A 24,755-nucleotide genomic window follows, 5' to 3' on the forward strand; every position below is an offset into this window, starting at 1 on the left:
TTTAGTCTCTGATTTAAGAGCAACTTCATTTAAACTCAATGCAACGGAGCCATCAGTTGAGTTGCATTAAAAGAACGTGAATGTCCTTGAAGCACTTGGCTCCAAATCAACATCCCTTAGAAAGCCAAAACAAACCCGAGTTCCTCCAAAGCCCACAGTAAAACCTCTTTGCTGCTCTATCTCAAAACTCCAGAAACAACATTAACCTCATGCACCAAACTAACACAAAGAAAGAAAAAAAAGGAAAGGGAGGTGGTAAAAAAAAGCTCTCACAATCATAGCATTTAATAAACTCTATTCCATGACAATTCAGTTAAGTCCCATCCAATTTCATTCATAGAGATCCATTTCCTCCACTGGTCTATGTTTGTATCTTTACAGGCAGAAATCCGGCTTTGTTACATGGTTCATCTGGATACAATAGTTATAGGAAAAGAACTCAAGTTACACAAAACAGCTATATTCAAGCCATCACAGAGCAGAAAAATGAAACGAAGAGAACTTAATTAATCCCCGTAATCTTGGGAAGGATGCTGAACAACTGCTAAAAGCAGACAAGTTACTCTGGTGAAGTAATGTTGCCTTCAGCATTTCTTCCAATGAAAAGAACAAGCAAAGGCAATGTCTATATCTGGCACAACCAAGCACGAGCTGTCCCATGCAAACACTAAGTCCAGGAGCATTGGCCAAGGAGAATCAGAGCAGAATCCTACCTGAAGCCTGAAACATGTTGCCGTTATTAAGTAACATGAATGATGAGGCTTTAATGCTGTTGAACCCATGAGAGTCCATGGGGCTGAATTCTCCAGTTCATAAAATTATAATTAAAAGAAAAAAGTGCAACACAGGCACCAGCATCATGGTCTGCTATGCACTGACCTCCCCGTGCATGCCATCTGTCTGACTGGGGGAGCAAGCACACTTCTATGGCATTACATTCTTCTCTTTTCAGAAAGGCTCATTACGAGACAGCCAACCCAAAATGTCATGGTGATTTCTCTGATGTAATCATCAGGCACCTAGGAAATGAATGGAAACTCCCAATCCATTCTGGTGACACAGATTAGGAAAAGAAGGTGCTCATCATGAATAGCTGACATAATCTTTACGGCTTCCTGAGCCAAACAAAAGAAATAGAATTAAATGCAAAACAAACATCATATGGGAATGACAGGAAAAACATCACCACCCAAAGCAAACCTTTAACATCTCAGTGCTACTGGGGGTTCCAAAGAACAAACAGGTCAATCAAACGGTCAACTAATTGACGTTAAAATAAAAAGGAAATCAAACGGCTACAGAACATGGTTTGCCAAATGATGCCCTTTAACCCTTAGGAAAAAAGAACCAAGTCTGAAATGCCAAGGCTGAGCCTGACCATGAGGTTTTACGTTGGATACCACCTGAGACCTCATGGTACTACAATGCAGAAGGGAACTGTGGCTGGGATCACCCTGAAGCTTTTTCTTCTCATATTTGTTATATTTTCCTGAAAAGGAATTAATCTGTGAAACTAATAATTACTCTCTTAAGAGGCCTTATTTTATCTTTTTTTTTTTTATCATTCTAATGCTTACAGCTGATTAAAATAAACTCTTTACAAAGAGTTTCTATACATGTAACTGTGTATGCACCTGGGCAGTCTATATATAACCCATTCCTGATGGTTAAACATTCCCATCTCATTCCCTCTCTTAGCCTTTGCTCCACAGCATGGTCAAGGATTATTAAACGATGCTCATGTCCTTGTTATCTGACCACACAACCAGAGCATACAGAGACTCAAAGGGAACACATCTCGCTGCTTTTCCCTCTTGGCTATTTTCCCCAAGCCCCAAAGAAAATCAATGAAACAGATCTCCTTTTAGCTACACCTACTTAAACCTGACTGACAGATGATCACATTCCATTAGAGACACACAGGTTTAGTTCGCACACACATCAGTAACCGTGACATACGGAGACAACTCAATCCAGCAGAACTGCTCCCTGCGCCTTGCACGTACCACTTCACCCTCAAAAGCCCAGGCTGAGAAGGGGTTTTCTGGTCAGCACTGGGTGAAATACCAGCAAAGCGGCTGCTCACAACCGCGTCCCCTCCAGCGCACCCACCGACCACCGACACACGCTTTGGAAAACGTTATTTTCACCAAAAAGCCCCAAACAGGGCTGGAAATCCCGACACCAGCAGTTACATAAACCGTGCTAAAAATAACCTCCGGAGGCGCGGGGTGGGCAGCGGGGCCGGGGTCGGGTCCCCACCGGCCGCAGCCGCTCCGGAGCCCAACAAGTCGCCCGAGTGGGTCGCGGTTGGCCCCTTCTTACCACCAGCACGGGCACGCCTGCGGTGAGCGAGTAGAGCAGCACCGGGGGCACGGCGCTGCGGTCCTCCGGGCCCGGGTAGGGCTTCCGGTACGCGCCGTCGTAGCAGAAGAAGCCTTGCACGTTGACGGCGAAGGTGTCCGTGTACTCGAAGTAGTAAGCCAGCATCACGGTCCCTGCCATGATCACCATCTGGAAGTAAAGCATGCTGCTGAGCGGAGAGGGCACTCGCATGTACGTGGGCTCCGGCGGCCGCCGCGCTCCGCCCGCTCCCCGGCGGCATCCACGGCGGCGGTCGGCAGCGCTGGGCACAGGGCAGCGGGGGCCCTGCCCGCCGCTCCGCCACCGGCTCCGGCTCCTGCAGCGGGCGGAGCGCGGCGGCGGGAGGAGGCGGCTTCGCCCCGCCCCGGAGCAGCCGCGGCAGCCGGACCCCGGCCCGGGCGGGAGGAGGAAGAGGAGGAGGAGGGAAGGAGCGGCCGGGGGCAGAGTCGGAGCAGCCCCACCCGGCGGACGTGGTTAAGGACCCCCCCCCCCCCGCCCTGCTGCGGGTTCTTCGCTGGGCACCGACGTGCACGAACCCGTGCGAGGGGCAAACGATGCTCCCGGAGCACTGGGATGTACCCGGATCGTGGCTATTTGTAAATGGCTCCAACTGGAAATACAGACTCTGAAGTATATGGGTAGCTATGAAAGGAAGCGATGTTTAAAGCCTTCATGTAAGAGCTGTAAAGAAAACGGGTAGCTGGACATGAAGCTATCCTCAGCCAAGTGACATCCCAGAGTAAGAGGGTAGTCTGCTCCAGGGCTGGGAAGAATTATGCATAGAATCACAGAATTCCAGACTGGTTTGGGTTGGAAAGGACCTTAAGATCATCCAGTCCCAACTCCCTGCCCTGGGCAGGGACACCTTCCACTAGAGCAGGTTGCTCCAAGCCCCTGTGTCCAACCTGGCCTTGAACACTGCCAGGGATGGGGCAGCCACAGCTTCTCTGGGCACCCTGTGCCAGCGCCTCAGCACCCTCACAGGGAAGAGCTTCTGCCTTAGATCTAACCTGAACTTGCCCTGTTTCAGTTTGAACCCATCACCCCTTGTCCTATCGCTACAGGCCCTGATGAAGAGTCCCTCTCCAGCATCCCTTCAGACACTGGAAGCTGCTCTGAGGTCTCCACGCAGCTTCTCTTCTCCAGGCTCAACAGCCCCAATGTTCTCAGCCTGTCTCTATACAGGAGGTGCTCCAGCACCTGCTCATCCTCGTGGCCTCCTCTGGACTTGCCCTAACAACTCCATGTCCTTCTTATGTTGAAGACACCAGAACTGCACACAGTGCTGCAAGTGGGAGTATATACAAACACAAAAGAGTTCCATTTGAAAATACATCTATAGCTCATACATATACACTTAGGGATAGTCGGCTGTGCCCAATGCTTTTACAACTTCACTGTGTGCAGGCTCTATTCTGGAATCCCAAACCCAAGAGTTTAAAAGTCACTTAAAGGTCATCCCCGCCTGCCCCAAAACATTATATGGCCAGGAAACAGTCTTCAAAGGGACACCTTCACCTTAAAGATTCCATTTGGCTACTTAGCAAAGGCTGTTAGAAACAACAAATGAGACCTGATTTATAATCAAATGGTTCATAATGTGTAATCGTTCTTCCAGTGCTGTACTTGGCCTTTAAGTGTTCGTTTCCCTCTCCTCTTTGAAGAATCCTGTTCCCATTCAGTGATGCTAGTCTCTCTGCATTTATTTTTAACCAGGCCTAGCAGAACACACTCTTCATGCCTGGATTCCACATCCAGGCTATTTTTATGTGTTCTTAACATACTCCCCAGAAGCAGCCAAAGTGCTCCATTTACATGGCACTCTCCAGACTTCCTTGGGTAGCTCCCTTACACTGTGAACAGTATGTAGTGAGACATGAGACATCTGGTGGTCAACTCTGCCTAGCACAGAGCTTATCGTCCTTATTTCTTTAGCACAGCCCGGTAGCCATTACCATACACATAAAAACCTAAATTTCATCCCAGAGATTGAACAGAAACCAACCCCCCCCTCAATTGTCAGGACCTAAGGCCTGATCCAAAGACCAAAGTCAACAGCAGGACTGCAGTGAGCACTAGGCTCAGCCCTTCTGTTCTGTTTGAGTGGATGGACCAGAGAAACTGGCGTTTCTGTCAAAAACAGGCACTGGAGGGAATCGACCCTTTCCCAGTAACCAGCTAATAAAGTACTCCTGCACTTTGCTATTACAAGCCAACTGCTATTACAACTACACCAATGGAGCTACTGCACGTAGGAGTTAGAGGGTATAAAAGTCCTGGTTTTACAAAACCTGTTTGAAGCTGCTGTCAGAACCTCTGATGGATTTGGGATGGCAGGTTTCGGAAGGAATCTCTGCAGGTCACATAGTCCAACCACCTGCTCAACACAGCTCCTGCTGGTGCTCAGTCCAGTCAACTGCCAAGTAGCTCAAAGTATGGAGATCCCAGAACCACCCTGAATGTCCAACCACTGACATGGAGAGAGCAGTTTTGCTTTGTACTTGAGACACAAACGTTAGCAAGTGTATGTTGGCTGCCACTAAGTGAAGCACAAGACTTAAAGGAATTATTAAGGGGCATGACAAAGAAGAGAGTTTGTCTTTATGCTTTTCTGTTACTCTACAACGCTGGCACTATTTAGCCTCTAATATTTAACTTGAAAGCATTTAAAAACATGGTGTGCAACTAACAATCTATTGGATACAAGATTCACTTGTATTATTTGGCTCAGTCTGGTTCCCATGCTTCAAATACTCCAGGTGGACTGGCCATTTAGTAGAGTTACAAACCAAAGAATACAGGATATAAGGCCAAGAGGAGGTTTAAAGTCACCTTCCTTGGTAGTCATCTCAGAGCTATCCGAGTCAACACAGGTCACTGCGGAAAAAAAAATAAGGCACCAAAACGTCAGGCTCTGGTTTTCATCCCAAAAAAGTGGTGCTCCATGGGAAATGGATTGATTATCAACTTGGTGCTTCACTGAGGAATTAAGGTAATTAATTATTCCCCTTCTCAAACCTCCAGGTTTTAGAGTAAAGATCATTAGGTGAGAAAAGCAATGAGGTCACCTTATTGAGTAGCGAGGGGCTCAACTATGGAGTAAATGAGCAGATGCCAAAAAGCTTTAAAGCAGAAGGTATATATATAAAAAAAATAAATCTGTATTTTCTTTCTTTGAAAGCCCTGTCAACTTACTGTTTCTGAAAATACTGGTGGACTTTTATTTCTTTTTATAGAGGTAAGACCTGCCCTGGTACTGTCATCCCCTACAGAGTCATAGAATCCTAGACTGGTCTGGGTTGGAAAGGACCTTAATGTCACCCAGTTCCAACCCCTGCCACAGCAGGGACACCTCACACTAGAGCAGGTTGCTCCAAGCCCCTGTGTCCAACCTGGCCTTGAACACTGCCACAGATGTGGCAGCCACAGCTTCTCTGGGCACCCTGTGCCAGCGCCTCAGCACCCTCACAGGGAAGAGCTTCTGCCTTAGATCTAACCTGAACTTCCCCTGTTTCAGTGTGAACCTATCACCTCCTGTCCTATTCTTTCTCAGCCCCTTCTTCCTCCACTCCCATTTAAAGCATTTTCTTGCCTTAGGACAAGTCTGCAAGGCTTGGTTTCTTGCAGGTGATGAAGTTCAAACCTGGATTCCTCCTATCTGACTTGCCCCACTTGAAAAACATACATGCACTTGATCCTTGCTGCTGCTCTCCTCATAGAAGTTGACTGTTGCACGATGTAGGCTGCTATTTGTTTCAACAAAGAGGGGCAGAAATGCTTGGCAATGCATAGGGGAGGCAGGTCAAAGCTCCAAGCTGCTTAGACAAAAGCAAAAAGACAATCATATTGCTTTTTTTTTTTTAATACTTTTACACAAGGCCTGCTCTTGCCTTCCTGGACATGCAGGTGCCTGATCAAGTAAAACCAGAGCTTTACTTTTTATTATAATGAACATGATGTTTATCTGCTGCATGGTTCAATACACAATCATGTATTAAACAAACAGAAGCAAGAACACAGTCCCCAGTGACTAATGCAGCCAGCTAAATATATTCTGCTAAATAATATCACAGTATTCCCTGCTGCTTTATGTCCGTTCTATGCAATGACAGCAGAATGGCAGAGAAAAGCCCAGAACCCACAAGTTTTGTTTCAGAAGGCTATCGGTAGAATTGTCAGTTGAAACTCAAGTGACAGACAGGGTTTGGAAAGCACCTTTCTTGGGAAGACCACCATTGATCTCAGAGTGGGAGTCCTCCTGATATTCCTCATGGATTTATCTTGTTCTTTTCATTTCCTACCTAATTTTAAGTGAAATACCAGCTCAAGAGACACAAGTGTAAGCAGTGCAGACAAAGGGAAACCTTAGGTGCACTGTTCCACAATACTTTGAAATAGTGACCTTCATTACAAGGGGATCTTTCCAATTTCAAACCACATTCACTACCCTTTCATGTGCTTACATCAGCACCTTTCACAGAATTTTCTAGTTCTATATTGCTATGGCAAAAGGGAATAAAGAAACAAAGACAATCCAAGAAAACCTCCTCAATGGGAAGGAAACTAAGAACTGGTATCAAATAATCCACTGCTTTTCCCTTTCTATTTACCTCTTTCATGCTTTCCCAGAGTGCCAGCAGCTGTCATGGGAACGCCATGGCTGCTTCCCTGCTACATCTCCACACTACTAGAATAAACCAAGCGTTTCTGAAGGGAATGCTGCATCCGTGTTGATGGCACAGCAGCAAGGAAGAGACAGAATGAACCAAAATCTCTAGATACTTCCTGGCTTTATCCAGGAAGGAAACTGGGAAAAGCCCCCTAATTTGGCAAACAGCAGGCAAGGTAGTACTTCGTTATTTGATACAATTTGGCTTTACTCTGCCAATACACAATGTATTTAATATATTTAATGGCAGATACTGTTAAGAGATAACTAAAAGGACATTTTGCTTAATTAAATTGTTTCATGATATGCAGTGATTTAAGTCCTAAAGGCCAGGGCATGTAAATGCTAAGATCTATGCTCGTAGTACCATCATAGTGCAAGAGAAAAATCACTTTCTAGCAGTTGGAGCAGAAGCAGGACAGAGTCAGAAATGGGGGCTGTGCCCAGAACACTTGCAGTATGATTCAAACAAGTTAGGCACCAAATAGAAGCTTTTCATATGGTCTTAATACCTAGCTGATGGAGAGAGACAACTCTAGTAGGTGACTAAGCGCCACTACATTGGGGCAGGATGAGTCATCCTCTGAAAATGTCATTCAATCCATCCTAAGAAATACCAATTTCTGAAGATAGCACTTGCAACAATAACGAATTGAGTGCTGATGACTGGCTTTGACTAGCACTCTTCTTTTAAAGGGCTCTAGTGAGATATGATCAATTTTACCCTTAACATTCACTGGCACGTAGCTCAACTAGCTCCATAATAGGAACGGTACTTTTCAAGAGTTACACAGAGAGAAAAAAAACAGTCAAATTAGCAGCAGCACAAGCATTAACATTACATTGGTATTGCAGTTTTATGTGCAGCTAAACCCTGTTTCCACAGAAGGTAACATTTTGCCCTAGTAAGCTTGGGCCCCTCATACGACACAGTGCAAATACCAGAGAGAGCGAGCAGATGGAGATGAAATAAAGGAGGAGGAGGGGGACAAGGCAACAATGAAATGATTGAGTTTGATATAATGAACAGCAGTCATAGCACATTAGTTACTTAGTCAGTGTTTACATCAATAAGAGAATTAATCTTAAATCTGCTTGCTATCTTCAGATTAAGTATTCTTGCAGGGAGTTCTTTATAGGTGAGAACTGAAATTTGCTATGCCAGAGGGACACCATGTACCTCTGGGCTGTACATCCTCAGAACTAAAACCTGTACACGCACATCTACCACGACATAGCCAAAATAAAATGCTACAGAACACAGTTTTGTCAATGGGAAATGAAACATTCACATCTGAAACCTCAAATAGTGATTATTTAATCTTACCCAAGATAAACTTAGGAAAACAGCCTATTTGGAAAATGATCACCGCAGCTCTGAGGTTATCTTCACTGGTAGACACATCTTCAGCAACTGCAGTGCTGTACAAACCGACAGAAAACTTGGAACCTTTGGCATAACTGGCTCAATAAAAACCACAGACTCACAGGAGTGACTGAAGGGGCCTCTGGAGATCACCCAGTCCGACCCCCTGGGCAGCCTGTGCCAGGGCTCTGACACACTCACGTAAAGAAGTTCGTCCTCATGTTGAGGTGACACTTGGTGTGTGTTAGTTTATGGCCACTGCTCCTCGTGTTGTCGCAGGGCACCACTGGAAAGGGTCTGACTAACCTCAGGATTTTGGAATAAATTTCCTCGTCTCATTCACCCAAAATACCAGCATTGTTATCCTTGCTTTTGATGAAAGAAAACTCCTTTCCAAGGTAATCAGTGATTCCTTGGAAGACTGATGCAACAGATACTGAACAGCAGCAGAGCACTGCTGCCTTTCCTACGTACGGTAGGCAAGTGGAGTCACAAAGACCTGCCCTGTGCAGTAAAGTGTATGTATCTGTGCAGCCCATTTTGTACATAATCCAACATTAGCTCAGACATTTGTAGAACGCCTGAAGGTTTTACAGCCCAATCCTGAAACTCCCTTTACTGAATTAATTTCAATCATTTGAATACAGTGGTTTTCTGTGTTGTAGTTTGCCTTCTTTTTTGTACCTTTTCATTACAAAGAGTGAGGCTAATAATACAACTTACAGAATCATAGAAGAGTTAGGGTTGGAAAGGACCTTAAGATCATCTAGTGCCAACCCCCCTGCCATGGGCAGGGACACCTCACACTAAACCATGTCACCCAAGGCTCTGTCCAACCTGGCCTTGAACACTGCCAGGGATGGAGCATTCACAGCTTCATTGGGCAACCCATTCCAGTGCCTCACCACCCTAACAGGAAAGAATTTCCTCCTTATATCCAATCTAAACTTCCCCTGTTTAAGTTTGAACCTGTTATCCCTTGTCCTGTCACTACAGTCCCTAATAAGGAGTCCATCCCCAGCATCCCTATAGCCCCCCTTCAGACACTGGAAGCTGCTCTGAGATCTCCACACAGCTTCTCTTCTCCAGGCTCAACAGCCCCAACGTTCTCAGCCTGTCTCCATACAGGAGCTGCTCCAGCCCCTGATCATCCTCGTGGCCTCCTCTGGACTTGCTCCAACAGCTCCATGTCCTTTTTATGTTGAGGACATACAACTTATCAGCTAAATATTCTGTATTTAGCCATTAAGGGCATGCACTTGCCCACTCCTTAAGATTCTATGTTTTCAGTATAAAACTCTCATCAATCTAAAAGCACAGAAGTATGAAGGAAGTAAATGGCCAGCCCTTTCTGTGGCTACCATCTATAGAAGCTGGGCTCCAGCATTCTCCAGTGCTTTCATGCATGCTGGGAACACATTGCTCTAAGATCCATGAGCAACAGTTGAAGGTACCAGAGAGATGGTGATAAGCTTAGTTTTAACTGAAGGAAACCTTTGCCGTTAGCAAGAAAACCTGTGTGAAAAACCATTCCCTGTCTACTTGCAGGGCTGTTGTTTTACCATGTGGTCTCTATCTGGATGGATCCACCCTCTCATTTTTAAACTCCACACTTAAACAGAAGAGAGACTAATTCTTAGCTCTGCACATTTGCCATCATTATCTTTTGCTTATACCATGACTGGTGAGTAAACTATCCTGGGATACTGAGGAGGTGAAAGGCAAAGCCATCCCCAGGTGTGTAAAAGATACCAGACTGTCACTTTGACATGGCATTCTGCATGGAATTCTGAGGTCTTCCTTCAAAGACTGAGGATTCCTCAATTCAGTGGCAGCTGCATAGTAAAACCTGCAGTCATCTCTTTCCATAACCAAGCTTGGCCCTTAGCAATTGTATCACAAACAGGTAAGGTATACAAGACCCCAAAGATACTTTGAAGCACGTCTCTACATAAGACGAAATTAAGCCACTTACTAGCCTTCCTCTCAAAAGGGAAAGACAAATAGGCTAATATCATAAATTATGCACCATAATCACTGCATATTCAAGCTCTGGTTATCACTTAATATATGCAGCTCATCCTGGCAGGAGTCCAGTACATCCTCTGTAACTCTGTATTTTCTGCTGGATAAGCTCACACAGTTGTGCAGCAGAACTACTTATGTTCTTACAAATGATACCAGACATTTCTCATTAGCATTACACCTGAAATCCCATTCCCAAGTTGGGTGTTATCCATTGCTTCATAAAATTAAGATGAAAAGCATAGAATGAGCAAGTTCAGGATACCTTCAGCAAGTGGTTCAATGGAGAGCGAGTTCCCAAGGAACAAGGGATGGGACAAGAGGAAACAGCCTCAAGCTGCACCAGGGCAGGTTTAGATGGAGCTGAGGAGCAATTCCTTCCCCAGAGGGTGCTCAGGCATCGGAACAGGCTGCCCAGGGCAGGGCTGGAGTCACCGTCCCTGCAAGCATCATGCAGACTTTTATACTCTTCACGTTGCCAGAAGCTATTGTTCTTAGAAGCACATAAGGCTCATTTCCATTGAACTGACTGCCGTGTGCTCATGTTGTAAATATGAAGTACAACTACCTCCGAAATAGAGAGGCATTAAAACATTAGTAGTGGTTGGTCTTCCCTCCCTCTCCCTCCCATAAAATTTCTATTGATTTAGAGAGATTAAAATAAGTAGGAGCTCTGAGTATAGAACGTAAGGGCTGCAGAAGCAGATTCTCACTCAGCAGCACGAAACCTGACCTTTGGGAAATGGTGTGAGCAGTTGCTAACAGGATACAACCATCTGAGGGCACATAATTTTTATGGCATTAACCTTTTCTTCATAGAGCAATGCCAGTAGCCGGCATGCTTAATACTGCTTCTACAGTAACTAGGCCAGTCTCCAAATTGGATCTAAGCAAATTATTTAGCTTATTATTATGCTCATGGCCAGTGTTTAATTCCGTTAGGAACATTTAAAAAGAAAAGTCATCTTACAGAAACGGGAACAACAGCAGCTGACCTTGACATTACACAGCCAAATATTAGGAAAACCATGAAACTACGTATGGTGTATTATGTAGGAATCTAAAAACTGCATAGCATCCACACAGGTTTTCATCATGCACTCTCCATTGAGCATCCCAGCTGCCTTACAATAATGTTGCATGTAGCAATTCCAGAAAGCAGGTTCATTGAAATGGGGCTGCAGAGCAGCTTAGGTCATAGAATCTTCCCCAAAGGTAGAAAAAAACCCTTGGAAGGAGAAATTTTCATTGCAGTTGATACACAGCAATTGAATCCTGCACCAGTAGCTGGATCTTACTAGTTTTATGAAATGAATAGGTACTTCTACATCATCTTTTCATTTCAGTTCTCAAGAAAAATATCACCAGTGTGGGTATTTTCAAGACAGAGTATTAAAGCTTAGAAACCAATGAGGATAGTTATTCTATACAAGCTCTTAGAAAAGACTCTCACTGCCTAAAAATACCCTTAAGCATACTGAAAATATCCCACAGAGAAAGGGAAGTTCAACTCCTTGTTCATGCCCAGTAGGTCCAGAACTCACGATGCCCTCCCTTCCTCTAGGATAGTCAGCAGGAAAGGTAAACCACAACCTTTTCACTGGATGCCAGGAGGTTTTCTTCTCCCTGAGTTTCTCACAGTCAGGGCTGGAAAAGTCATTACAGCACAGAGAAGAGCCGAAATTCTGGAAATCTCTTTAGACTTCAAGACAATGGCAGAAAAAAATCATCATTGATGGATTAGTTTCACTCAGATCATAGCTTCCATGGCTCCTGCTGGCTTTGGTATCTTCTCTTCCTGCTGCCTTGTGCTTTGACTTTTCTTCTGTGTGAAACAGGCATCAGGAAAACGAGGAGGAACGGTACCTGGTTCCTGGTATCGACTATCACAATCCTGGTCAGTACCAGCAGGTGAAAATGAACAAAGAAGGGGATGTGGCTCATTCCTGCACTGCCAGGGGAGACTAACACAACCCTTATGTTTACTTGCATCTGGTTCTCTATTATTACCTGCTACACTGAAACTGCTTACTAGGGTGTTCCTGGCTTGGAGAACTAAGCTCAGAAACTGCTTGGAAAGATGCCATGACAAATAAGGAACGTTTATTGAATGACAGTGCTTTATCCATTTCAAAGAGGCAGCAGCTTTCCAATGCTTGCCTTGTCAGTAGAAGACATTAAAAAGTTTCATGAGCACAATTAGTGCTTTTCATCTGCATTGGTCGCTTCTCTCTCTGTTGCATTGCTCTCAGTGAATGATTAGTGTGGAAATCTCTATAAATGTTTAGCATCCTGTTAGATATGGTTGGAAGTTGAATTTTTCAGGGCATTGTCAAGTAAAACATGTTCCTGTTCTTGAAAGTAAAATACTACACAGATAGCCAGAGACCCCTGTGGGCTGTTTCTAACAGTGGACTATTCCTGTCTAGCAAAGACAGAACAGAGAGGTATTGTGGCACATGCATTTTCTATTGCAAAGTGTTACCAAAATGAATTACAGAAATTAGCAACTGAAAAGAACTGCAAAAGAACTGCTTTTCCACAAGCTATTTGAATGATCAGAACAGTAAATGTAGGTTAATCAATACATGGCAATAACATCCATAAGGCTCAGATTCCAAGCAGATAGTTTTCTCTTTTCACAAAGGAAGAGAAGAATCTATTGGAATGAGACCCCCACACACCATCTGTAGAGGTGCATTTCCCTCCATGCTCTTTGTCAAATAATTAATATATCTAATTCAGCAAGATTTTAAAGGGACCAACTTTTTCTTCCTGTTTTTGGAATGGGGTTAGAGAACAGTCAGCCATGACAACTGCTCTGGAAGATGATCTATCTATAACATCCTGGACAAATTCAATGACAAAGACTGCCTAAGCAATTCCCTTCCTAGTTCAAAGCTCATGTTATTACCCTAAAGCAATAAATCTTTGTGCCTCCTGTTAGGATTGTATTTGTATCTGAGGTCATAAGCCAGGAGTAGTTAATGGGATGCAAGATTAGTAAAAACAAATTGTCTCTCCCAGTCTAGATGCTCCAAGAAATACACAGGACAGTCACAAGTCTATTTTCCCTATGTGAAAATGAGTCAAAAGGAAGGAATGGAAGGAACAGCTTTCCACCAAGCAGCAAGCCAAGGACAGCCAAAGGCACTGAACGCTATGGAGCAGGGGTTTCAGCTACGCTTTGTTTATTTCTGTATTATTTATGCAGAAAGACAGGCTGAGAACACTGGGGCCTGGAGAAGAGAAGCTGCATGGAGACCTCAGAGCAGCTTCCAGTGTCTGAAGGGGGCTCCAGGGATGCTGGAGAGGGACTCTGCATCAGGGACTGTAGCGACAGGACAAGGGGTGATGGGTTCACACTGAAACAGGGGAATTTCAACATGTATAGTTAGTAAAAGCAGAAACCACATTCTATTCACCTAAGAGCAGACTCCAGGATCCACATCTAGTGTTTCACCTCAGTGCAGTATCTTTAAGATTCATTGAAATAAAACCATGAAAAAGTCTAGATTTAAAGAAAGGACGTATTTTGAGAGTTAGAAATGACACTAAAGATTGTCTGACAAGTTGAGATGTGAAGAATGGATGTTTTGACGGGAGATGTGAAATACTTTTTACTTACTTCCTTGCTGGCTTTTCAGTCTCACTATAAATTCGAACAACTGCAGTTCAGTCATTTACATGCAACCAGTTTCTGCATCCTACACACTAATAGTAAATGCCTTCCTGGCCAGTTTTTAAGACTTCTGACAAGCTACTCTTTGATACTGGAAACCAAACAAATAAAAAGAGGAGAAGAAAATGGGAAGCTGAGAAAATGACACAAGAGAGGGATTACAAATAATGTCCTTCTTGGGCAGAAAATAAATCCTTAGCACCCAAAGGGTAAAGGAGAAGCTAAAATTGACCTTCTACTGTTGAATCAGCTGTAAATTGTCTGAGTCATCTTCATTTTCAGCTATGAGAAAGCTCACAACTCAATGGAGAATAAATTGCATAAAGAGCTCTGCAGAGTCAGAACCAAGGCAGAGATAAATGTCAGCCAGGATCTCCTGAGAAGCATGAAAAAAAGCCAGTGCTGTGTTGCTACAAAACATATGCCCAACCAAAACTAAGAAAGAACGAAGCCTGGGAGCACAATTTAGAGCTCTGTGCTAAGAAAGAAGAAGTCTTTGGGGCCTACAGGGATGCTGGAGGGGGACTCTTTATAAGGGACTGCAGCGGTTGGACAAGGGGTGATGGGTTCACACTGAACCAGGGGAAGTTCAGGTTAGATCTAAGGCAGAAGCTCTTCCCTGTGAGGGTGCTGAGGCGCTGGCACAGGGTGCCCAGAGAAGCTGTGGCTGCCCCATCCCTGGCAGTGTTCAAGGCCAGGCTGGACACAGGGACTTGGAGCAACCTGCTCTCGTGGAAGGTGTCCCTGCCCATGGCAGGGGGTTGGAACGGGATTATCTTAAGGTCCTTTCCAACCCAAGCTATTCTATGATTCTATACATTAAGGGATGTGCCCACTGCCAGAGTCAGTAATGTTCTGATTCCTGCATTCAAAAAAGGTAAGTTTAGCAATTTCTAAAAGTTCTCTAGAGATTCCAGTGAGGATATTTATGTGCACAAGGGGGGCAAAAAGAAAAGCAAAGCAGAAAAAACAGATTAAACAGATCATTTAAATAGTACCACATAATGCTTTTAGTAGGAGAATGCCTAAGCCTACAACTGCACAACTGTGCAAGATTAATATCACCAGCTGCGCACTTTCTGTAACCAGTTACAGGATCAGTACAGTTAGGTTTAGGTTAGTTAAGACTAAGTCCAGCAGGCATTTTTGACAGCTAACTGCCATGTGCAGAGTATCTCAGTCCAAGAGACAGCTGAGGTTACCTCATAGCTGTTTTCAGCACACGTTAGAAAGATACTAAAACCACTAAACAAGAAATGGGTTCAAACACCTGAAGGTACTAGCAGGAAAACAATACAGAAACAAGTGCAGAATTCAATGTCTGCTGCAGAAAACAAAGTGTAAATGATGCCTTGAACCAGCAGAGGCTCTTGACAGCAGTAGCATGTAACAGATGCTGGCACAGCTCAAGTTCTGCCAAGCAGATTCAGGTTTGGAGCTTTCAAAGTCTTACAGATTTCACACGTTTCGGTCCACGGGCAGTCATGTGCAAGCTCCTGGTTCCATCCCCTAGGACTGACAGATAAAAAGGTGTTTATCTCTTTGAATTAGACTGATGAAAGTACCTGGAGCAGGTGACAGAACACCCAGGTGCATCTTTGCTCTCTGTTCTGGATTGAAGGGGACAGAGTTTTTTGCAAAGGCTGACAGCAATAGCTTACGAGGCTGCTCGGTAGGGAAAAGCTGACATTTGGGAAGGCAGAGAGCTCAGTGTCACCAGAAGGATGACGTCTGCACAGACCCTGGTGTTCTTATTGTGGAAGTTTATGTGCATTTCATCTGCTCAGACCATTTTTCTCACAAGGTTAGAAGTAAGTTAGGAAAAAACCTCTGCTAAATACTGCAAGAAAGGCCAAGAGCAGAGAACCTACATCTACCAAATAAATGTGATGTAACACATCTCATTGCTTAGCAGTATCAAGTCCATGCTTGGGAGCAAGCTCTAGGAAGTGAAGGAAACCTCAGTATGTCTTGTTACAAGAGTGAAACTACTCTTGGCATTCCCCTAATGTAAATGCCTCCAATCTCCACCTTTTCTTTTGCTGCTAACCTGCAGGCTGCTCATGATAAAGGCACATTTTCCTGAAGAGGGCGAAACAGAACCTAACATGTATGTAACTATTCACTGTTCCTCTGCAAATAAACAGCTGACAGCCCAGTCCAATGAACTGTGTGGATAAGCCAGGTCTCTACAGCCAATCACCACCAAATGGCAATCACCACTACTGCCACTGGTACCTCATCATTTCCATTCCCTTTTATCAGTATGGAGGACTTGGTTTTGTGGCTGTGTGGCTGCAGATCCTTGAACCCTTAGCTGGTATCTTCTTTTGCTCTCCACTTACAACCTAAGCGTAAGCAAAACTGTTGCCTTATCATGTCTTTTATGTATAGGAGTGGACTGATTTCTTCTTCCAGAGATGTAATGTACAATGAGACTTTTAAAGGAAGGCTGAGAAAGCTCATGGCCCTTTTCACCACCCAGATACTCAAATACTGCAGACTTCTCTCACCCAGTTGCTTTAACAAAGAATTACAGCTCTTAGAACATTTGGATCACCTTTTGATACTGGAGAGCAACGACAATAACAAGTGATTACAGAACACAGTGTTACTGCAACATGTCTGCTGTCAGGATGTTCCACCTGAACATGAGCAAAAACTCCTTTACTGTGAGGATGACTGAGCATTGGAAGAGGTTGCCCAGAGAGGTTGCAGTCTCCTTCCCTGGAGGTATTCAAGAGCTGTGTGGACACAATTCTGATCAACGTGCCATAGGTGACACTGCCTTAGTGGGGAGGTTGGACCTCCAGTGGCCCCTTCCAGCTTCAACCACTCTGTGGTTCTGTCCGTGGATCTTATCAAACGTGAGCATAGAATTGTTATTCAGGTTTTACAAATAAATGACCCAGAAGCTGAATAAGGCTCAGCCCCATCCCTGGCAGCGTTCAAGGCTTTAAGCAACCTGCTCTAGTGGAAGGTGTCCCTGCCCGTGGTCTTAAGGTCCTTTCCAAAGCAAACCATTCTATGATTTCTCCAATATTCAGGCACAGGAATCATGTCTCCTGATCCCCATCTACATCTCCAGGGGCTATGTGCAGTGTCCATAGTGGATTCCAAGACATAAATTCATAAATTCATACAACAGTATCACGACATCATCAGACTTTTGAATCCCCTAATGCCATGAGATGTGATGATACAGAGGTCATGTATCTTGATGCTGTCTCAGTGTGACACAGCACAAGCAAGGAAAGACAGTGGATCTGCAGCGATGTGTGTCGCTGTCGATCACCAACATGACCTGAAAGCAATGAACCTGAATTGGCAAGTTACACAGCTAGCTAAAACAGTGTGACAGAAATCATGCCAGACAATGAAGCACATTTCTATCCACTTGGAAGCAACTTCTGAAATGTGCTGATAAAACCCCACTGTCATTTAAAAGGCAAAGAGAAAGACACCAAGGAGGGTAATAATTTTCTTCAGGAAAGGGCACTCAAATCATGATGTTTACACCATCAATAACTTTTCTTGGGCATGTTGCTATATTCTCCTTCAATTTATGAGGCTCTGCAATTATCAGGTATCTCTAAATGTTATCACAGGAGGATCTAAGCATCCTACAGTGACCAAAATGCTGGTTTCCCAGGCCCAGTGTGAGGTAAGGAGGTGGGTACCAAGACACAGTGAGTCCAGGAACTAGATCCACAGGGGAATCCTAATGCTCCTCAACTTTTACTTCTGAAGTCCAATGCCAAGCACCACTGAACCCCCCCAGAAAAACTGCTACCAAAGAGATGGCCTAAAATCCAGTGTAAAAATGACCAGTTGCCTGTGCAGTAAGGTTCAAGTGGCAAGTCTGGCTGAGCAGAAAACTGAATGCAAATCCCCCACTCTCCCTCAGCCTAAACAATATGCATCTGAGGATGTTCTGCTTCCATCTGCAATCCACAGAATCCAGTTGATACCAATGTACACAAGTCAGGAAAGACTGTGCTCAAAATATAACTTAATCATCTCCCTCAGGCTCCCTTATACCAACCCAGCTGGCAACCCCAGGAGAACCATTAGAACACTTCATTACAAGTAGCATGCATTAAAAGATAAGCAAAATGGTGCCTTCCTGTATGGAGGCAGGCAGAGAACACTGGGGGTGTTCAGCCTGGAGAAGAGAAGCTGCGTGGAGACCTCAGAGCAGCTTCCAGTGTCTGAAGGGGGCTACAAGGATGCTGGAGAGGGACTCTGCATCAGGGAGTGTAGTGACAGGACAAGGGGTGATGGGTTCAAACTGAAACAGGGGAAGTTCAGGTTAGATCTAAGGCAGAAGCTCTTCCCTGTGAGGGTGCTGAGGCGCTGGCACAGGGTGCCCAGAGAAGCTGTGGCTGCCCCATCCCTGGCAGTGTTCAAGGCCAGGTTGGACACAGGGGCTTGGAGCAACCTGCTCTAGTGTGAGGTGTCCCTGCCCGTGGCAGGGGGTTGGAACTGGATTATCTTAAAATCCTTTCCAACCCAAACCAGCCTGGGATTCTGCCATTTCATACGTGATCTAAATGTTTTGGATGTAGAAATGCCTTAAGAGAAACTAAACCTCTGCCAATATAAATGGGCACAACTACCCTAAACTGAGTTGAGCAAAACCTGCCCTATGAGGAAGCTATGTTTCCTTCACACCAAGATTTTATCAGGTTCCACAAGATATATGTTGTTATGTGTTATATTATTTGTTACAATACAGTTTAGTCCATTCTCCAGAAGTGAGCTTGCACCTAGCAGCAAATGGAGCATTTCCACACAGCCATAATGAGGTTAACCAAAATGGGGATACAGCCACAGCATCCAGGCCCTCCAAAACCCCTGCAAGGTGGCAAGTTCTGCTGAGTTCATGGTGGGGCTGAAGCAACCCACCTTAAAGTCATATTAAACAGAGCGAAAGAGATCCCTGCTGTGCTGCAGCTCCAGCTCCACTGCAGGGCTGGAGCTGGGGTCAGTTCTGCTGTACTTGGGTCATAACTAGGGTCAGTTCTCTTATGAGCACGACCTATAAGCATCAGGATAAAGAAACGGAAATTTTTTATGGGGCCTCAGAAGAGGCTCAAAAATATAAGCAAAAGAGATGCAAACTGCTTTGGGTGGTGCTTAAGTTACTCAATATGTATTATTCCAAAATGCCTCCTGTTCCTGACAGACTGAACGACCTTGAACAACTAAAGCAACTTTCTGCTCCACTGTCCTTGTCTTTATAATTAAAATGATGATCTTCACTTTCAAGTGAAAAGTGGAGTAAGACTGATGAACAGAAAGAATTCTAGACTGATGGCACAGTATTATCAAGATTTAATCACCAATATCTCTATGGGTCCAGCTCAGAGATGATAGAATCACAGAACCCCAGACTGGTTTGTGTTGGAAGGGGCCTTAAGCTTATCCAGCTCCAACCCCTCCCACAGGCAGGGACACCTTACACTAGAGCAGGTTGTTCCAAGCCCCCACCAGCCTGGCTTTGAGCACTGCCAGGGACGGGGCAGCCACAGCTTCACTCTCCTGGATCCTGGCCCTTCGCCCTTCAGAACATCACATCTGCTTACAATGAAATTGCAGGCACAGGGACCCCCTTCATCCCTTCTCATGAAAGAACTGGGGAAATAAAACACAGTATGGGAACAGCAATGTTCATGAGAGCTGCCATACGGGATTGCCACCAAGCACAGCACCCCATGGGGAGACAAACAGAAACATGTTGGGAAAATAGAAATCAAAACTTATCAGTTCTCCTACGGTGTTTTCTTACCTCAGCTAACACGAAGCACAGCAATGATGCGTAGCTTCTCCGAGACTGATGCCTGCTCTTTGAAATCATGTTCACCTATGACAGAAACAAAGTCGACTGTGTCCATCTGTAAGAAGTACCGATTGTTTAAGGCATACTTAAAACAGAGATTTGTATCAGAATAAGGAATGGTGAAAATTACAGGAGGGATGAGGACTGGTCACGTGTCCTCCTTTATTCCATTATGAAAGAATTTCACATTAATTTAAGCTTTCTTATTTTGTTAAATTGATTTTTGTTCCAAACAACAGTATTTATGCAAAGATTTGTTTTCACTCTATCCCTCCATACTTCAACAAAACAAATCCTTGCTCTCTTTTCAGAACTTTTGTAATGACTTCAAAGAAGCTTTAGCATGTTCTTACAGCTTACGTTAGAGGGCTCTGCTGAAGGGGCATTAGTTGAAAGCTTAGAAGTTGTGTCTTGCACTCACAGTACCGTAGATGCCTGGTTCTGAAGGCTCCAAGGAATGTTTGCTCTCAGCATCACAGCTACAACCACTTTCCTAATCCCTTGCAAGAATACTAAGGTCTGTTGTTAAAACTAAGACAAACCAAAAGAGTAATAACCACCTGGAATAACAACCTGCACTTCTCATCTCTGCCATAGGAAAAGAAGAGCAGAAAACAACACACTGGGTGCAATGATGCCAGGAATCAGCCCATCACTGCAACTGACTCAAATCTATAGAGGACTTTGCATCTCTAAGAATTAGGAAACTTCTAAATGCTGGGCATCCTCTCTAGATTGCTCTCTTCTTCCTTATAAAAACCTCAAACCCCAACACTATTGCTTTGCTTATTTCATTTGTAAAGCTCTGGTTTTCAAAGCTTTTCTCTAGGCCCTTCCGAAAAGATTCACAAAGAGCCCTTTAGCTCCCTTCTTTCTCAACTGTGCCCTTACTCTTCCTCATCTCACCATTCCCTCCTTTGTGTTCTCTCCTCCTGCTCTTCCTGTGTTCTTCTGCCAGTTTCTCTTTATCCTTTTCACATCATCCCTTTCCCTACTTCAGCTTCGCTGATGTAGCGCCTCTTCCAACATCCTGCATCTCCTTCTCTGTCTCTTCCATGGTTCCCAAATCTATCTTTGACTCCCTTTCTTCCTCTAATGCTTTAGTATGCTGCAGCTGACACCTCTCTCTCTCTCCCTCCTGTGCATGTGCATGTCTCAGACAGGGCTTGGGGCTGACGAGGCCGGTTAGCAGGATGCTGAAGAGAGAAGATAAAGCAGATGCTTCTGAGGAATAGCAGACAAACTGCTTCTCTGTTAGGACCTTGTCACTCTGGGCAGTTTCAGACCCAGTCTTTGGTGCTATGAAGCACAGCAGCGGTTACCTGCATTCAGCTTGTGTTTATCCAGGACCAATACGTGACCCCTCTTCAGCTGTTAGCTCAAAAAAGGGCCTAAGACTTGTCTTCTCCATGGAGAGACATGGTCTTATTAATCACAGAATCCTAGAGGTTGGGAGGGACTTTCAAAGCTCATCCAATTCAACCCCCCACAATGAACAGGGACACCTTCAACCGGATCAGGCTGCCCAGAACCACATTGTTATAAGTACTGCAGATGGGTGTCTGCCAATGCTTAAAGCCCTCCATGCACCAAAATGAGGATGAACTGGAGAACCTGAGGTGTCCCCCAGAATTCCCTTTTCCGTAACATGGAGACAGACATTGGTTAGAGCCAGGAACACCCATTACACAGGGTAAATACATGTCATGTGTGAAATTGCCTTTCCAGAGGTTGCTGCTATGAGTCTGGAGGAAGATGAGTGAGCTGGAGTGCGGCATGAAGAAGCCATCTGCAAGGGCATAGCTGAAATGCTACAAGCATCCCTATAAAAAGCTGTTGGTAGAGAAATGGCTCTGTTTTAGCAATATGAAGTCTTTTTCTGTAACCAGTAACTAGGCAGCCTATGAGACAGCTCCTCTGGCAGTACACCACTGCATGCACGAGGCAGCCTGCACACACCTCCAGGAGGAGCTTGGGCAACAGTGTGTGACTGAGCAGTGGTACCCCCCTTAACCTCTGAGGGATGGGTGGTGATGAGCCACAGCTGGATTTTACACTTGGCAGCTGTGGGGTGAACATCCTCAATGCATACAGCTGTTGCAAACATGCCCTCAATGCTTCTGATCCCATTTGGACCAAGATCTGTTCAAGAGAAGAAGTCTCAGCACTTCTCAACAGGAAAGAATTGCATTCATGTTTGTTGGTGGATTTGTTAGTGGGTTTGTTAGCTTTTAGTTTCTGTGTATTCTTGGCAGCAAGACCATGGCCAAAACAGCAGAATGTTTTTACATCCTGCGGGTGGTTTCTAGGCATGCCTACCAGCTCCAGTACTTCAGTTCACAGGGAGACCTCCCCTTTGGATGAGACATCAGCAAGAAGCTGGGGAAACTCTACAAAAGCTTTTAATGTAAACCATGTAAAATGCCTGGAGTTTACGCACTTCCAGAGTTACTCAGAAACAGAAGTACTCAGGCTCACAGCTTGAATATGACTTCAAGTGATTTCCTTAATATCACATTTCTACCAGAGCCACAAAATGAACTCAAATAGCCTTAGTTCTGAAAGGGCATCCCCTGATCTTCTCATTATTTTACTACTTGTATTACCCACACTTGCCATTTGTATGACTGCCTATGTCCCTTTGTTGGTGAAAGCCAGTTTGAAGAGAATCTGGTGCTGCCCATCTTCCGTATCTTGCTATGCAAGTGCCAAGCAGATCTAAGACAGTTCTGTATCATTATGTGTATTCCATTACAGGTTTCCCTGTAACCGAGGATTCACTTAGAAATGCAAATAGCATATTCTATTTCATTTGTCTCTTTCCAGCTATGGGTGAAGTTCACCTACACCTACCAAGTAAAAAGTACTTATCAATAATTCAGGAGATGTAAAGATATGCTCTGAACTAAAAAAATCCTTCTAAAATGCAAATAAAGCTCACTGGAACTATCTGTAGCACTCAGACTCCCCAGTGTGGTAAAAATGAAGAGGCTTGCCAGAAGGTAAAGAGAGAATCTGTCTGGGGAATGTTGGATTTGTCAAGAAAACAGGAAAATAAGGTCACTGTGCTATGAAGAAAACAGATTTCTGTGATAGGAACCCATTTTTACGTGCCAAATCTATGTAGTCTTCATAGAGGGAATGGAGAATGGACAGAATAACATTTTAATGAAGAAAAAGAGAAAAACAATGAAGATAATTTAATCCGAGACACCGACATTCAATCTCAACCATTTGCATCTATCCTATTTATCACCAGATAGGTTGAAAACAGGAGAAATCTTCACTATGTTCTAGCTACCTCTCTGCTCCATGCATCTGCACAGAGGCAGCTGCTTTTTCAACCTCTCCTCAGGCTTCCACAGAATGAAGTCTCTGTTCTATCAGAAAGAACATGATCTAAAGCTGAGAAAAATCAGTTTCAGCTGATATTTTAACTTCTCTAAGGCTGAGGAAACTCATCACAGAAAACCACTGTAATAACCTGAACCATATTTGTGGTGGAAATACAGAGAAATCTGAAGAACACCACAGTTCATTGGGTTTGCCACATTTTCACACTATTCTTCCTCTTTCTTCAATGGGATTTCTCCGACTAAGCTTTGGTGCTGCCGGAATTAAAAGTCTCTTTTTTCCTGATGCTGATATTAGTGATGAGGTTGGGGTGAGAGAAGAGAGGACAGTTAAAGCAAGGGGAAACTAAACTCTAACAACAATAAACGGGTGCTTTGAATAACTGACAGAATAGAGATAAGCCTGATATCTAATATAACCTGAATATCAAACTGAACTGCAGAATAACAAAGAACTCATCTTTGATAGGAGTGATAAAATAGGGAATTTTGTATACTAAAATTGATACCTTTTTGGTGTAAATTCTAGGAGTTTGCTCTCAGCCAAGTGTGTGACATTCTTTCAAATTGCTTTTCTTCAATAAAAATCCTGTACGATTAGAAAATAGGACTGATGATCCTTTCAGGCTCCAGATCTGTCAGAGTATGGAAAGAAATACATGAGAGCCAATTCTCCCAAACAGGAGAGAGAACGTCTCTCTTATGCACATAACAGGGATAAGGTACAGAAGTAACACAGCTCATAAAGATAGTAAAGATGCTGCAGGAGAAATTACTGTGTAAGATAACCTGGGTACAGACTGTACAGATCAAAGTCAACGTTTTCATGTATATTGAAAAGCAAAGTGTGAAGCCAGTGAAATACAAACTGCAAGAATAGGTTGCTATCAGCTGAGACACACATAAGAGAAGCACAACTGCAAATTGCCCTGATGAGAACAGGAAAAGGCTTGGCTGCTTTTGCTACCTGAAAATTCAAGAGTGCCACTAACTGGTGAACCTCAGTAATGAGCTCCGATGCTCTTTCCCTCTGAAGCCCAGGGCAGTCACTCATTTTGCCACTCCCTCCAAACACCACTTCACCTGACAAGTGTATTAACCCCAGCCAACAAGTACCCCCTGCACCATCAGTGACTGCCAACAGACAGCAACATCTGTGTTAAGAGTAAGTGCAATGTGGAGGAGAATGTTACCAGCGGGTTGGAGGCACTGAAACATCTACCAACACACTATTTTCCCCAGTGATTTCCACATACATTGCACAAATCTTTCTTGGTTCTTCATTCTTTGCTGGCCTTCTGATGGCTGCACATCTGGGATGATATTGAAAGCTAATTCATGCTCTCCTGTCTTGAAATTAAACATAAACCAGTTGAAATTGTGTAAAGAGACAATCTTATTAGCAGGAAAGATGAAAGCTAAGAATCGGAGAAACTATCCTTCTCTTTCTTAGA

General features: G+C 44.2%; 1 protein-coding gene across 6 annotated transcripts in view; it reads right to left on the minus strand.

The window, feature by feature from the left end:
* Positions 1–24,755, minus strand: part of PLPPR5 (phospholipid phosphatase related 5) — a 112,254-nt gene that overhangs the window by 62,653 nt on the left and 24,846 nt on the right. For 2 of the 6 annotated variants that reach the window (XM_062606187.1, XM_062606190.1), the window contains exons 2-3: positions 19,898–19,972; positions 2,326–2,514 (exon numbers count right to left, since the gene is read on the minus strand). In XM_062606187.1, the coding sequence (XP_062462171.1) occupies positions 2,326–2,514; positions 19,898–19,966 (258 nt within the window). In that variant the 5' untranslated portion in view covers positions 19,967–19,972. Of the gene's footprint in view, positions 1–2,325; positions 2,684–6,049; positions 6,178–19,897; positions 19,973–24,755 lie in introns of those variants that run through there. The other 4 variants (XM_062606189.1, XM_062606191.1, XM_062606188.1 and 1 more) reach the window with 3 other exon arrangements.

Source organism: Pezoporus occidentalis, unplaced genomic scaffold (assembly GCF_034315485.1).
Source record: "Pezoporus occidentalis ecotype Australia unplaced genomic scaffold, CSIRO_AGI_Poc_V1 ctg94, whole genome shotgun sequence".
Lineage (NCBI taxonomy): Eukaryota > Metazoa > Chordata > Aves > Psittaciformes > Psittacidae > Pezoporus > Pezoporus occidentalis.